We start from the raw sequence: 16,677 nt of genomic DNA on the forward strand, positions 1-16,677 counted from the left end.
TATTGTGCCCTTTTGCATTTCTTTATCGCTAGAAGTGTTGCAAATTGATGTCTATTTCTGATAAAGATGTAAGTAAATTGATTTTAAAATCTACCTTCTTCTTCATCTGTTTGGTGCCCTATGTTCTAAATTTATTGATCAAGATATTAATTAGGGCATGCTAAGAAATTAGATTTGATTTTTCCATACTTTTTTCTCTTGGAATTTGGAACCCAGTGTATGCTACAGAAATTAATGTTTTTTTTTTTTTTTTACCTCAAATGGGCTCATGATTCAACAGACAAATGTAAAAGACCAGATGTGGAGAAATTAGAAGCATAGAGACAATGGTTGTAGCTGAAACACTTCAGAGGAAGGAGGTAGAGCTAATGCTCATTCAGTCATAAGAAAGAAGAGAAGAGAATTCTGGGAAATGTAGTCCCAGCTTAGCTACATTACACACTGCAAAGATACGATATCTTTTCAACTAAGCAATTCTTTTATAGAGTTAACTCAGATGTATGTCTATATCTGTCATTAATTTGTTTATTAATTTATAATTGTTCTATCTTGTCCATTTGATGAGATACTCTTTCCAAAGGCAAGGAATGATAACTGCTTCATTTTTCAGGTACTCAGCTCGCAAATTTTCAAGACATTCTTTTGGTTAAGAGATTCAGCTTGTATAACTCATGAACTTGTGATAAGCAGATCTTCATGGATTATAATATATATACAAGGAAGATGGTGGCAAGGTTATCTTTTCTGATGAAAAAGTATATCCCTTAAAACTTCGTTGACATTTTAAAAAATATGTAATAGAATGTTAAAATGGATTTTTTCACGATGCCTGTTTTGCCTGAGAGTCAAAGGCCAATAATAATAGGTGCTCAGTACCCTCACATTTTAAAGTGAGATATTGTACATTCAATGTGGTATTATTGCAATACCAAAAGAGTAGCCCTAAATTTGTTTGGTGACCCTTTGGCCATCTCCATCCTCAAAAGTATGCAATATTGTGTCCCTTGGAGCATGAGGGTGTATAGGGAATGATACCCTACTCACGTTTGAGAAAATCTAAAGGCATAGGCTGGTTCACTGCCCTGTGGTTAGCAAGTAAGTCAACACAGCAGTGTTGGTTACATCCTGACATCCAGAGTTTGACAGGGCAAGGATGTGTGCAGGTATCCCATGGACCAGATGTGGACCTTTAGAAAGGGGCCAGACTTGGGTTGTCAGGGACTCTGCCTGGGAGACGCCTGCAGGATGAAGCAACCCCAGCAGACAGCATCAGGAAGCAGGCACTGGTGAGACTCAAGAGAGCTGAACAAAGAGACGAATGATTTGTGCCAGAGAACAGTGGTTGTAGATTCCCAAAGGAGGGATATCCAAAGAATGACAAAAACACCATGAGAGATAAAGAATTGGCATTCAAACATCCAACACACCCTGATTTACCAGCACTGGACTCCAGCTGCGTCGGGCAAGCAAGATCCTTTTGGCTTTTGCCCCTCTCACTCGTGCTGCGCTGACTCTGGAGAAGACAGGCATCCTGGGGAGGTGGGGAAGAGAAGAAGGAGAATAAAGCAGAGGAATTTTGAAGTAGACCCCACCCCTCCCGCAGGACCTGGGAGCAGGATAGACATTTAAAATTGGATGATACATTGAAATTTGACTGTTAGATTGTTCCAGAACGCCTGGGAGTGACTAAAAGAGCTATGAGATAGGCTGGCCCAAGGGCAGGAAAAATGAGTTGACATAGTACAAAAAAAGACATATTGTTGAAAAGAAACAACCCACTGCAGTTTATAATTAAAAAAAAAAAACCCAACGTTTAAAAGGTGTTGCTTTCCATTATGTGCTTCACGTGTTTGTTGAAAAATCAGAAAAGTATCCATAGCCTCTCCCACCACTGTTCACATTTCCAGGGTGTCCACAGCTGTTGGGACCTCTCTGCCCTTTTGGTTATATGTTAATCAGATTATAGGTTAAAACTCTGTAAGGCTGTAAAAGGCAGAAGTAGGCAACTAGGATTTTACAACTGAAAAAAAGATACCTAATAAGAGGATGGGTGATCTAGGAAGGTGAGTAGAAGCATCTGGAAAAAGTGTTGGGAAGCCATTCCACAGCTACCCTGAGAGAAAAGAGGTTTGGGGAGATCAAGAGAAGAGAAAGAACATTGGCCTGGTAAAATGTGAGGTAAGATGATTTAAGGACTTCTTTTACTGGGTTATGAATTGAATGTGTTTGGTATTTTTAAGGAGTCTCCAGTACAGATTTGAATTGTATTTCCTTTCACCTTCAGTTGTCAAAGTAGGAAAATACATAGAAATGAAAATAAAATAATAAAAGTCACCTATGATTTCACAACCAGAAATGAACTATTCTCCTTGTTATGTTTCTTTGTAGATTTGTTTTCAATACACATTTGATTTTCAAACAAAATGCAATCACATTTTACATACAGTTTCATAACCTGTCAGATGCTCAATATTTAGGCTGCTGCTATCACATGAATGTGATTATAAAAGGCCTCTGTGGTGTTTTAAAGACTGAAGGAACCACCCGCAGAGCTAAGGCTTGTGATGAGTATCATGGCATCTCTGGCTAGGAATGTACCTCCACTTTTGATTTTTCCATTTAGGAAGTTATTTCTCTTTTAGCTTCTCAGCCCTTGAAACTGTTCTTCTTTCCAGGCATTCTCTTCTCTGGTGTCCTCATGGGTACCAAAGTTAGAGAAGAGAGTGGAGTAAGGAATTAAAAGATGATGGGACCCTAAAGAAATGTTTGTGAACTTTTAACTCTGGGGAGTCTTTTCAATTTATTTGTCAACGACATCACCTAGCCCCTAGTTGTCTTTCCAGAAATGAATAATGGGAGGTGAACTCAAGAGAAATGTATTAGAGACTTCCCTGGTGGCGCAGTAGTTGAAAATCTGCCTGCCAATGCAGGGGACACGGGTTCGAGGCCTGGTCCGGGAAGATCCCACATGCCGCGGAGCAACTAAGCCCGTGCGCCACAACTACTGAAGCCCGCGTGCCTAGAGCCCGTGCTCTGCAGCAAGAGCATCCACTGCAATCAGAAGTCGACACACCGCAACGAAGAGTAGCCCCTGCTCTCCACAACTAGAGAAAGCCCATGTGCAGCAATAAAAGACCCAATGCGGCCAAAAAAATAAATAAATAAAAAAGAGAATTGTATTAAATTTTTATGTAAAATGAAAACTTAGAAGTCAAGCAGAATCATCAAGGCTTCTCCATGGTTCTTTCACTCTTTCTATTCCCAACTCACAAATCTTGACTTGTACAGATGTATTCACTTTTGACTCATTAAAGCAATGCTAACTAAAATATTGCTTTATTGTTTTTTTTTTCCCCCTCCTAGGCAATAAGTTTATTCTTCTTGGTGGGATTTATAGGAGAGTTCCAAGTTTTTTCAAGGTGAGAATTTTTTGGATTGTGTGTGGAAATCATTAACAATCATTTCTTTTATTTTAAGGAAATTCTTAACTATGGTCTGATTTTTACATTGCAGCCTGAGCATGTTTAACCCTTCAACACTTTTTTTCTTTCCCTTTTCTAGAAAAGGCAATTATAGAGAAAGTGTGTTTTATTCTTATTCTTATTTTACTTTATTTTATTCCCTATAAGGAAGAAACCTGAAGACTAAAAACACCTCAAGGTTTCCTGCTTCTCCCAGTACCATGGTTTTACCTGCAATTCAGGGAATGGCAGCTGACTTACACATCTTAGAGCAGAATTTGATTTTTAAATGTAATCTTTGCAAAATAGTCTTTGGGATTTTAAAGGTTGAGAGTTTTTTTAAGGAAATAGGTTTATCGGCTCTTGAGACCTGGAAAAAAGCCAGCATCATTTACTCACGGCCTTGCTTTGCTTTCACTGTCTGATGGGAGAGGACCAGGTCGGTTTACCTCATCGAACTGTCAGAACATGTGTCTGGAGGTGTGCCAGTGACTGGGACACAGAGGAGCCAGATGGTACTGAGAGTAGAGGGGGTGATTGAGATCTTGAAAGAGTTGATTTCAGTGCAGGTATGATAAGGGCTCTGTGAGGGGACTGGACAGGGTGCACAGAGGAGGTGAGGCCAAGCGAGCTTCCCTTCCCAAGCCTCGGTGTTTGGGGAAGGCCTCTGCCTGTCTCTGGGAGACAAAATAGACACATAGCATTAAGTTCAGATTGTTTAAAGGTCAAAAACACTAAGGCATTTGGATCACTGATGCCATATCAAGATGACAGGTTAGCAAGATTAGCCCCATAAGGGCACCTGAGCCACAAATGGCACTCCTTATCTGCAGCACCTGGCAGTGCTATGCTTAACTAAGCAGGAATCACCTTGACCTGAGATGTCTCCCAGGTTAGGAATGTGCTCAAAGTCCAGAAAGCAGGAGTCCTGGTTCCTCTACCCCTTGTAAAGTGTGGTTTTAGGTAAGGTTTCCTTAATCTCTTTGGACTAAGCAACATGACCTCTTGGACACAGCCAGAGTTAAGCATTGTAAGAGAGTCAGCTTGCCATCTTCCACATGTATTTTATTGGGGTGGAATTCTTTGAGCTCAACTTGACGCTACTGTACTTGGGTGTGTGCTTGAGAAGTGACCTAGATAAACAGGGGGAGCACGTAAAACTCAATTCTCGTCCATTTAGCCTTTGCCAGATTTTGGTTTCCTACTTTTCATACGGTCGTTTTAGAGCTTGTTGTCTCTCAGTTAAATTTCTGTATAGCTCTTCAATTCATCGTCCAAAATCCTGTCAAAGGCCATAATACCTTCCTTTTATATGTTCTCACTTAGCCTCCCAACTTTAGACACTCTCTTATGTGTATTTCCACAACGCATTGTACTGTACACATTTCTGTTAGGAAATCTATCTCATTAGCTCTACTGTACAAAGGATCATGATTATTGTGTTATGATTATTTGTTTACACATCTGTGTCTTCATCCTCCCCCCTACCAATTGTCAGTATCCTATCTCTTTTATGTATATAGCTCTAGTGTCTAAATAGTGCCTGGTACATTCTAGATATTTCATAAATGAAATTTAATAAATCTCTGAAAAAGTGAGTCCTTCCCACATATATTTTTATATATTTTGGGATCCTCTTGGTGCCTCTTAGGAAAAAAATTGTGAAGCAATTTTTGACTATTCTTGCCAATTTTTTGTCTTCTCTCCTACCTTTCTGTTGGCTTCATGATGGACAATTTGACACTATGACAGTGCCTCCTCGCCAGTCAATTGCCAGTGGGCTTCCTATGCCCCTTGGTCAGAATGCAATGGTTGTACCAAGACTCAGGTAGGACCATGTGAAAACTTTGTATTTACTATTTATATGTAGAAATAGCTTAGGTGTGGACACAATGGCATTAACTTTTGAATGTTGTTTTATTTTTTGAAAATGTAATTAGTAATTTTGAAGGGAAAAAGTATGATTTATTTCATACTTAATATTGTAATAAAAAATTTCTGCATTCTCATTTTTCTTGCAGGACTTTTCTAAATCTTACATTTGAGCCTAGAAATATACATAGGAGAGACACTAAAAGCAACTCACTAACTCTTTCACTATCAGAGAAATAAGAATATCATGACATGAAGTTAGTAGATAATTCAAAATTTCATATTTACTGGATTCAACTTTTCTTTTCATTTGAAACAAACACTAAAGAGTAGCAAAATAGCTGCTTCACTTTACCTAACTAATAGTGAATGACCATGGAAAGTCAAACATTTTTAAAGTTTAATACAAAAGTAATATAAATAAAATACCAGACCTGACTGAGAGATTATAGAGTACTTCTAAAAATGTCCGTTTTTTCCTTATTATAAATTAATCATTGGAGAAAATGATTTATAGTTTTATAAATGAAATAAAATGGTTTATTTCTATATAAATAAAGAAAACGCTACTTATAATTCTACCATTTAGAAGAAACCAATATGTCAGCATTTTAGTATTTACTCTTTCAATTTCTCTTTTCTTTTTTATTCCGTGTAAGCACAGATCCGCTTTATTCTTTTTGAATAGCTACATGGCATTTTATTGTATGAATGTACATTTAAAAAATTTAATTAGAGTTCTACTGACTGGCATTTGGGTGTTTCCTCAATTTATTTTCTTTCTATGTGCTTATGATTTTTAAAATAGGATTATTTGATCATGATTTTATATTCTATTTTAACTTAACATTATACTATCAGCATGAATTTTGACAGCTGAATTATGTTCCATTATATGTATATACCAATCTTATTTATCCACTTCCTATTGTTTGAGATTTAGGTTATTTATATATTTTGTTATTATGAATAAAACTTTAGTGAACATTTTTGCACATAGATATGTCTTTTTTCTGATAATCATCTTAGGATAAATTCCAAAAATACAATGTTGGTTTCAAAGGTTCTAAACATTTGAATGGCTGAATTTTTTTTTTTTGTATTGAGATACAATTGACATATAACATTATATTAGTTTCAGGTGTACAACATGATTTGATATTTGTAAAAGATTTTAAAGGTGGTTCAGTTTAGATAAAAATGTGCACTTAAAGTCATTTTAAAATTATTAAAATAACAGAACCATATTATAGAAGATAACTTGTGTTTTGAAGCATCGTCATTATCCTTATTTTTCTTATTTAGTATCTACATGAGGGGTATTTACAAAACAAGTTACACAAGTAACTAGGATTTGGTTTCTGGCAAATATAATATTAGATGACAGCTCTGATTACAGGCAAACAGTTACATGAATAACAAAACAAAAGTCAAACAAACACCAACTTCAGAAAACATTTTTATAATTTAAAAACAAGTTAAGAAAGAACATTAAATAGAGGTAGATCGAAGGTATTTTTCATATGAGTAATTTTTTTGTGTGAAGGTCATCATGCTTAGATGATAAAAACAGAATTTTCACCCAGAAGAAGACAAGTGAAAATGAAAAAGGGGTCATAAGATCAGAATTTGATAGGTGAGAATGAGACCCTGAGAGCAGACAGCCATCAAGGTCATCCTGGTGTCTATGGAGAAGGAAAACATTACTTATACGACAACGCAATCTATACTTTGGAACTTCAGAAAAGCACAATGTTACTAAGCCACGTATAAGAGGTGTCTTCATCAATTAAATACAGAAACTAAAAACTTACTAAGAAACTATACTGAGTTCCATTCCTCACTCATACTCCTCTATGACTCCTCTGCTTAGACGCAATGAAAGCCCCAGGCTGTTGCAAACCTGCTCAGAGTTCAAATTACATATCTGTGACCCTTTGTTCCAATTTAGGATGAATGAATAGATTCAACTTTGGTTTGTATATCTAGTCTTCCCTGTTGCTAAAGGTTTAAATTCTCTGGAATCTCAGATTTTGTCCATTTTTATTAACTGGTAAGAGTTGAGTATAGGAAGAGGCTTAAAAGATGCACCTTTGATTGCCTTTGGGGAGGAAAATGATTTTGCAGATCTTTCTTTTTGTTTAAACATTAGATACATGTCTTCATATTGAGTAAATGAATTTTAGAATGAATTAGTTTTCTCATTTGCCTTAGAGATTTCCTCAAATTTTTTTCTACCCCCTCCTACCTCACCCCACCCTAAGATAGGCCTTTGACATCTTTCCCATTTCAGAGGTCAGTAATTTTGGTTGTCCAGCAATGTATCATTGTAGATGTACCTTCACCTGTGGACCACTTAGGCTTCTGTTTTGTAAATTTGACTTCCATGTTAGCATATATGTCTCTCTGGATTGTTTTGCCTCACCTTGCCTTCCTGAAGAAGGCTTAAGGTTCAGCTCAAATTAATTACCACCACTTTTCTAAAGGTTTCCCTTACTCCTGTTCATCTTAACTTCCCTTCCCAATATGCTTACTCTTTCTCCAGCAAAATTCACTTCACCTTTTCTAATTAGCTCTTGGTACATTGCTTTGGCAAAAAATTAGTCATTTTGTGTTGTGATCTGGTCTATCCAGCATACTTTCTTAAAGATTCACTAATTTTTTTTTCATTCAACCCTAAGAGTAAATATATAACTGGGAGTGCTCTATAAATAATAACCCAGGTGTCACTGTACTCAAAGACAAGTGGGTTTCTGGGTGCATTGATTTTGTAGGCTTTACTTCTGTAGTACACCAGAACAATTTTACAAACATTATTTCTCCAATTGTATTAATTTATCCCAGATTTTATTTCTCAGATAAAGGAAACTGGAGATATTGAAAAGCTATTTGGTTTGTATTTAGACTCGCAGGCGGTCAGTTGCTGTTTATGGGCAGTATGGCGGCCATCCCTGTGTTGGAAGTGCTTTTGAACCACAATCGTGTGAACCTACACGAGGATGTCCAACAGAAGAGGGATGTGGAGAACGTTTCAGGTGTTTTTCAGGTATTTGCTTCCCATAGGTTTGGCACGCAGAGTGTAAGTTCAAATGCTATTTGTTTAATTTGCTCAGTATGTATTTGTTGAATTGTACTGCATTTATATTAGCCTATAAGTTAATTTTCCCCCAAATCAGTTGGATTTTTATTGGCATATTAGTTACACACTTAACTGTCATTCTTTTAAATGCATGGGTGTCATCTGGTAATAAAGGTGGGGATACTCTTTGCTTCTTTGAAAAAGAAATATGGCTATTGACAGACCCAAGCAGTTCTTGACATTGCATTTTTGGTGAAGATGTGGAATGAGTCTGGAATGAAGACTGAAATTGGGCAAAAACAATATTACTGCCCAAATTATTTTTATTTTTACAAGAAGAGCAACTCTAATTAGTTAATCAAGGAGCAATACGGGTCATCTCTATGCATGGAGAAATGAAACAGTTTTGGATTGAATAATATTTGACCTATTGTCTATGTTGCATTTGTGCAGAAAGGTTAATTCAACAACTTTTAGCAAACATTTATTATTCTTGTTATGTTCCAGATACAGAAATGAGGGTTGTGGATGTAGAATGAAACACATAGCCTCTTCCCTCAAAATTCTTAAAGTTTTGTGGGCAAAATAGTACATAAATATTTCCTGTGTTAGACGTGTTTTTTAACAATACCTGTCAAACTCCTATTGTATTTTCAAAACCCAAATCAAATGATGCCGCCTTAGGGAGACCTAGCCTAAAAGCCCAACTGATAGAGCTATTTAACAGATTACTTTTCTGTGTTCTCTATGTACATTGTATCATCTGTCATCTGAAGTATTTGTTGCCCTGGATATCTTTTGGTAGACTGAACTCCTTGAAGGTGTGTATTATATTTCTTTTATTTTTGCATCTGGAGTGTGTGGTACACAGTAGACTCTCAACAAATGTTTGCTGCATTGGATCAAGTGACAGCATAGTGGGATGTGCTATCAGGACAGTTTTGTGCCATGCACACTATAAGGGCACAAATGAAGGGCATACATTGTAGCTTGTGGGGCAAGGGTGGTTTCTGAGAGGAGGTAATGTGTGATTTGATTTTTGAAGAACTGTAGGTGCAAAGTCAGTGGAGATGGCAAAAAGGTTGGTCTTTGATTTATGTAAGTGATCCAGTATGACTAGGGCGTAGGAAGCTAGTAAGAGAATTGGCTATAATGCGGAGGGAGGCCGGGGCTAGATCATCTGGTACCCTCTAGTGCTTCCTTGTGCTTCTGGTACCCTGGGCTTATATCTATCACAACAATTACATTGCTGAATTGTAATGATCTAACTTCATACTCTTTCCTATTAGATTGTAAAGTATATGAAAACCCTGGTGAATACCCTTTTTATTCATATTTGTATCCCAACACCCAAGAGTGTCCTGAACAGAGAAGGTGCTAAAGAAATGTCGAATTTTAATCTTTTAATCCAGTTCTCATGCTCTCAAAGCATATATATCTAAATCACCAAGAAAGACAGCACTTTGGCATCTTGGTCAGTGATTACAGAAGACAAATGGAAAGTTGAAGGGCAGGAAGTCAATCTGTCTTCCCAGTGATTGATTGGCATTGAGTGATTTTGGAGAATTCAGACAAAGTGCTTGATGGCTATGGGTGAGAGCCTGGAATTTGAATTCTGGTTCTATTTTCAATTTTGTGTCCAGCCAAGGTCAGAATCAATTTGCATGTTGAAAAATGAGGACCAAAATAATCAGCAGTCCTTCCCTGGGCACTGAGGGTGTATCTCAAACTCACATTAGAGTATCAGTGTTGTGTTGAGGGTCCAGGGTGAAATCTTTTGATCCCAGGTAGCGTTTTCCTTTTCACCTCTTTTATTTTTGTGTGGTGGCTTTTCTTGTGTTCAGGTCAGTGCATCAGCAGATCTTTGGTTTGCAATGGGGATTCTGACTGTGAAGAGGACAGTGCTGATGAAGACAGGTGTGAGGACTCAGAAAGCAGGCCTTCCTGTGACCTCGATAAACCTCCTCCCAACATAGAACTTACTGGACAGGGGTAAGGTGTTGGGTGTCTTCCTGTACACATCGATGGGTTGTAGTTTTTATTTTGTTGTGTTTTATTTTGTGGTTTGGTAAGTCTAATAACAAATCACCTAATAGTCAAGACTTTGCTTAGAGCTCTTTGCCACATCCTGAAACAATTTAAAAATTCCTATCTATATACCTGTAAATATATGTGGTAAAGCATAGAGGGACAAGTTGTCCCTGGACTGTTGGGTTTAGCACTGAAAGTCCTGCATCTAAGGAAATCCTTCAGACCTGGGAAATCCTGGCCAGTCAGTCCCCCTATGGGAGGGAAGGGGGGAGAACTAATTCAATGATGTGGGGCTACTTAAGGGAACGAAGAGACAACAGAATGAGAGCAGCGGAAGAAGAGAGAAAGTGTGTTGGAACACTCAGACTGAAAAGTAATCACCTAAACTAGCTGGGAACTTTCAAGTGAAGCTGAGGCAATCCTGTTAGCCTTTTTAAAAAGAATTCTGAAAAACTTTTAACGGTCAGACCCAAGTTAAAGTTTCAAGGTTTTAAGATAATCTCTTTGCTTAGATGTGATTTTTCTATACTACTATGAAATTCATTAATGGAAAAATGGTAAAGTTACTTTATAGAGTATACCAGTTAGCATGCTAAGAGGCCGACTAGTTGTAAATCATTGTAGAGAGTTCTCTCTCTTCAAGAGTAATCTTAATTGTTTGGTTTTTTCTATAGATTCAATTCAAAACCAGCTGTTGCCATAGATACAAAAGGGCTGTGTGTTTCCTAAATAAGTTCTTAGGCTAAAAGGATGTTGGGTTTCCCCAGCTATTAGTTTTAACCATTATAGCAAGCAGGGGGAGTTGGGTAATGCATAGTGTGCTCTAGGAGGCTTTTTATTTGAGCTCTCCCAGAGATGTTTAACTGTAATGTATTTCAAGAATATCTAGAGTTCTCTAATGATGCCTGTTTCAGCAAGTGGTGTTTCTAGTTTTTAACAGCCTTTTCTTCTTTCATTTTTTTAAAAACAGTTACAATGCGCTCACAGGCCAGTTTAGGAACAAAGTCCTCAACACTAAAAGTTTTGGTGGTCAGTGCAGAAAGGTGTTTAGCGGGGATGGGAGAGATTTCTACAGACTGAGCGGAAATATCCTCTCCTATACATTCCAGGTACTTAATTACATTGATTTGATTTCTTTCTAATCTGTGAATTGTTGCCAGAGATCGTTATTTATATGATATTGATTTTTTTTGGTATTTTGTTGAGAATTTACTTGTGGCCTCATATGTGGTCAATTCTTAGAAATGTCTTATATAGGCTTAAAAAGAATACATTTTCTTTTCTTAAGAAATGTTTTATTTATTCTTAAAGTTTTTTAATACAATTTTTAAAGCTTACTTTCCATTTACAGTTACTGCAAAATATTGGCTCTATTCCCCGTGTTGTACAATACATCCTTGAGCCCATCTTACACACAGTAGTGTGTACCTCCCACCCCCTCACCCCTATATTGCCCCCCTCCTTTCCACCAGTTGGTTCTCTATATCTGTGAGTCTTCTTCTTTTATGTTACATTCACTATTTAGGAATATATATTCTTTAAATCTGTGTTATAGGGCAATGATACTTTTAATTTATGTAATTCAAGCTGAAATATCCATTGTCTCATTTTGAACTCCATACTCCATGTGGGTCCAGAACCTGATGGTCTGTCCCTGTGTGGGTGTTAAAACCCAAGGACCTGCTCATGACTGGCTGTGATAGTCTCCTAACCACTGCCACAGTGTCGCCTTACTTAAAAATGTTTTTTTTTAATTATGAAATATTTCTATGTACAAAAGGCTGTGAATAACATATACTTGCAGTTTGGAGAAAACTAATAATACAAACAGGACTATATATGCCCACCACCCACCTCAAGAAATAGAATATTACCAGTGACTTAAAGGCTCCTATCTCCCTCTCTCTGTCACATCTTCTCTACCTGTACTGCCCATACAACCACTATCTTATATTTTGTATTAATCATACAAATGAGCTTCTCTAGTGCAGACACCAGGAACTCGAATTGCTGCTGTGTAGGCTATGTTTAGGTTACACTTCACTAAAGTTTCCAAAACCTATATATGACCAATCTATACCCCACCAGCAGTGTGGAAGAGTGGCCTGTGTTCCACATCCTTGCCCGCATCCACACTGCCACACTGTAAAATTTTGTTTATGGTCTCAAGGTTTCCTCTGCAGGCTTCTGCTTCTTGCAGGCTGTTTCTGTCATACACACGTAAACTCATCCTGTTGATTGATTTCAACACAAAATCTACTCACACAAATCAGTAATGGCTTTAGGGGAAATTCCTGAAGATTTAGAGGGAACATAGAGGAGAGATTGTCTACCTCATGGTGCCAATGCATCCGACGAAAACAGTTGAGATCCTCTATCTTAAATTGTCTGTCCTTCCACAACCTAAGCCAGAAGAAGTTTCTGGTCTCATCCTGTTTTAGCCTCTTTCTTGCTCATCTCTTCCAAGATCTCCTCTCTCATGCCTTTCCTCCCATCTTCCCAGAGCTCAGAAATTTCCAGTTCAGCCCTCCTTACTGATGACTCCCAAATTTGTAAACCAAAACTATTAGGATATTCAGAAGGAAGGGGCTTTAGTTTACCAACATTAGTCATCTTCAGAAAGCAGTTCTGATTATGAGGAGCAAACCCACCAACCTCCGACTTATAATGGAATTAAATTACATTTAAGAGTTACTGAATCATGAAAGTAGAAAGTGGAACTGACTTGAAAAATAATCATAGCTACCAATTTTTGAATATTTCCTGTGGCATCTGCACTATTTTAGGCAATTTGTGTAATTTTAATCCTCACGACATCTGTGGAAAGTAAGTAATATTTTACTGTTTTATATATATAGAAATTGAGGCTCAGAGGACTTCAGCAGACTTGCTTCAAGTCACCAAATCAATAAGCAGTAGAGCTTGGATCCAGTCTGTCAGATTTCACAGCCCTTCATTTTTCTAGTATATTTTACTCTCCCAATGTGTTGTATTAACTGCTTTTTTGACTCTAAATTCTGCTTGGTGAAAAACCTATATTGTAATTTACCCTTTGGCCAGAAGGGAGAATGTGAGATAGGCATATAAAGAGAATTTTTTCTCCTCATATTACTAAGAGGATGTGTTGATAATTCTTTCATAATTATAAGGGGGAGAATTGCATATATGTATATATATATGCATATATATGTGTATGTGTGTGTGTGTGTGTGTGTGTGTGTGTGTATGTAGTCAAATTTAGAAAGTTACAGAACAGAGGAAGTAATAAGGGAGAGAATTTCTGACATGGTTGGAAAGGAGACATGCTGGAAACCTGCAGCTGCTGAAGAAGAAAAATAATTTAATAAAAGCATAATTCTGATGTTCGTCTTCTACAGCATGGCTTGGTTTTTGGATTAACATCTGAAATGCCTTGCCAGTCACTGAATGTGAAGGTGTTTGTCAGAGGTAGAGGGAAATTATAGCCTGTTATTTAGGATCCAGCCGGAGGGAAGTGAGGTGGAAGCAATAGGCAGTGAGTCAGTCACTGCAGTGGGAAACCCAGGTGCGAATATGGAGGCGGTCAATGTCCTCCTCAGTTCAAATAGAAGGGGAGCCACTGGGGATTCAGGCCTCTACAGGTGGAACATGACTTTTGGCTTGTTGGAACATAAATGTTAGTAAATAAACATAAAACAGAATAATCAGTCCATCTCTCTTCTAATCTCTGTTTTGGAAATCAGCATGGTGGTTTACCCAGGACAAACCCAGTTGCTTATTGAGTAAGCCACTTACTTTGATGCCATGCACACTCTCTGTTTGCTCATACTTTTCATACCACAAGGAAGCCTTTGAAACATAAGCACATTCCAGCTCCACAGTCACTTTGGGAAGGTGCCACCCTGCTTAGTTTAGCCTGGGAGATGCTGAAAGACTGTCTTGTTTATTCTCAGCATGTAATGAGTTGCAGATGGGAGTGAGTAAAGATTAAGGTGGAGAAAATAACTTCCTGGATCCTCCTGTTTTGATCTTGAATGTAATTCATTATATTAAAAAATTTTTATTGATTTACAATGTTGTGTTAGTTTCTGATGTACAGCAAAGTGATTCAGATATATATATTCTTTTTCAGAGTCTTTTCCATTACAGTTTATTACAAGATATTGAATATAGTTCCCTGTGCTATAGAGTAGGACCTTGTTGTTTATCTATTTTATAAATAGTAGTTTGTATCTGCTAATCCCAAACTCCTAATTTATCCCTCCCTCTCCTTCCCCTTTGGTAACCATAAGTTTGTTTTCTATGTCTGTAAGTCTGTTTCTGTTTTGTAAACAAGTTCATTTGTATCCTTTTTTTAGATTCCGCATATAAATGATATGTGATGTTTGTTTTTCTCTGATTTAGTTCACTTAGTATACTTCATTATATTTTTTAAAGCAAGATCCTATATGTATATCAAATGAATAACAAAAACGTATTCTAAAGGCAATTTTAACTAATGCTTAGTTATCTGATCCTCTGCTTCCTCTGTTGGTATGTGTCTAGATATCTGAGATTTCTAAATCTACTCTGTTAACAGAAAATAATTTGAATGATAATAAAAGTAGCTCACATATATTAAGAACCTTTTATATACTAAGCACGTTTCAAGTGCTTTAAATAGAACTTTTTTTTAATAATAACCTAAGTATGTAGGTACTGTCATCTACTATTTTTACAGATGAGGAAACTGAGACAAAGAATGCTTAGTAGGGGCTTCCCTGGTGGCACAGTGGTTGAGAGTCTGCCTGCTGATGCAGGGGATGCGGGTTCTGCCCCGGTCCGGGAGGATCCCACATGCCGGGAGCGGCTGGGCTCACACACACAAAAAAAAGAATGCTGAGTAATTTACCTACAATCACAGAGGTAGTAGACGACAACTATGGGGTCTGAACCCTAGAAGTGTGGCTCAGAGCCCTTGCAGCACACTGTACTTAGGTGGGGTTAGAATATGTATAAGCGTTGATAGGAATGAGCCAGTAGAGAAAGAAAAGTTGAAGCTGTAAGACAGGGAGTAATCAGTCAATTTAATTAGTCCTTTGAAGAGGTGAGAGGGTTAAGAAAAAAAAAAATGTCATGAAGAACCTAGGGGTAAGACAGGAATAAAGACACAGACCTACTAGAGAATGGACTTGAGGATATGGGGAGGGGGAAGTGTAAGCTGTGACAAAGCGAGAGAGAGGCATGGACATATATACACTACCAAAGGTAATAAGGTAGATAGCTAGTGGGAAGCAGCTGCATAGCACAGGGAGATTAGCTTGGTGCTTTGTGATCGCCTGGAAGGGTGGGATAGGGAGGGTGGGAGGGAGGGAGACGCAAGAGGGAGGAGATATGGGAACATATGTATATATATAACTGATTCATTTTGTTGTAAAGCAGAAACTAACACATCATTGTAAAGCAATTATACTCCAATAAAGATGTTAAAAAAAAAAAGAGGTGAGAGGGAATGCAATACAGAAAAAAGACAGAGAAATTAGCCTTAGACAGGGGGAGGAACACCTGCACAGGAAAGGAAGTGAAAGACATTCGTAAGTCTGTAAATTTGTTAGCCAGAAGTGTAAGAAGTCTGTGTCTGATAGTGGGAATGTTTGTAAAGAAAGAAGTTTATCTTCTGAGAGTGAAGGAAATGATTGTAAGATTGGGGGATTGAGATGGGTGCAGAACTTTTGAAATAAATACTGTAGGGAATGGGAGAAAGAATTGGCTAGACATTTAGGGTTGCTGGAATGTATTGAGGATTCCACTGAGGTTGGAAATTATGAATGGACTTACAGTAACACCAATCGATAGTTGTGTGATTTTTCTATAGCAGTGCTAAGGTGCCTGGCTGTGAGCACTGAACAAAGGTTGAGTTTTTGCCTGGCAAATATGGTGGCAGAATATACCTAGGCAAGGTTCATTGGCAGGAGTTAGGTTCATTGGCAAGAGAATAATAAGTCATGAGCCATGAAGCATAACTACAACATGAAGGAAGTGACAAAATGAAGGTGCTGATAGGGAAAGAGAAGGGAAAGTAAGTTGAAGGGCTGTCTCTATGAGGTTAAATAATAGATATGGCAATAATAGAATGAGTGTCAACAGAGTAAGAGATGTCAGAGTGTAGGATGTTTGAATTTGTGACTTCAGAGGAAGACTCAGTGTGGGGAAATTTCAGGATCTTAGCTGGAAGGAAGAGGGTATTAAAGAAAATTTAAGATCACACTACCTTGA

At 37.6% G+C, this 16,677-nt stretch overlaps 1 protein-coding gene across 5 annotated transcripts in view; it reads left to right on the plus strand.

Annotated features, from left to right (window-relative positions):
• Positions 1–16,677, plus strand: part of C7 (complement C7) — a 53,987-nt gene that overhangs the window by 3,022 nt on the left and 34,288 nt on the right. For 4 of the 5 annotated variants that reach the window (XR_012330663.1, XM_033852826.2, XM_073802081.1 and 1 more), the window contains exons 2-6: positions 3,364–3,419; positions 5,214–5,289; positions 8,238–8,379; positions 10,257–10,404; positions 11,414–11,552. Coding sequence is in view for 4 of the 5 variants with exons in the window: in XM_033852826.2 (XP_033708717.1) it covers positions 3,364–3,419; positions 5,214–5,289; positions 8,238–8,379; positions 10,257–10,404; positions 11,414–11,552 (561 nt within the window). In the remaining variant the exon portion in view is untranslated. Of the gene's footprint in view, positions 1–3,363; positions 3,420–5,213; positions 5,290–8,237; positions 8,380–8,416; positions 10,006–10,256; positions 10,405–11,413; positions 11,553–16,677 lie in introns of those variants that run through there. The other variant, XM_033852825.2, reaches the window with a different exon arrangement.

This window comes from Tursiops truncatus, chromosome 3 (genome assembly GCF_011762595.2).
Source record: "Tursiops truncatus isolate mTurTru1 chromosome 3, mTurTru1.mat.Y, whole genome shotgun sequence".
Lineage (NCBI taxonomy): Eukaryota > Metazoa > Chordata > Mammalia > Artiodactyla > Delphinidae > Tursiops > Tursiops truncatus.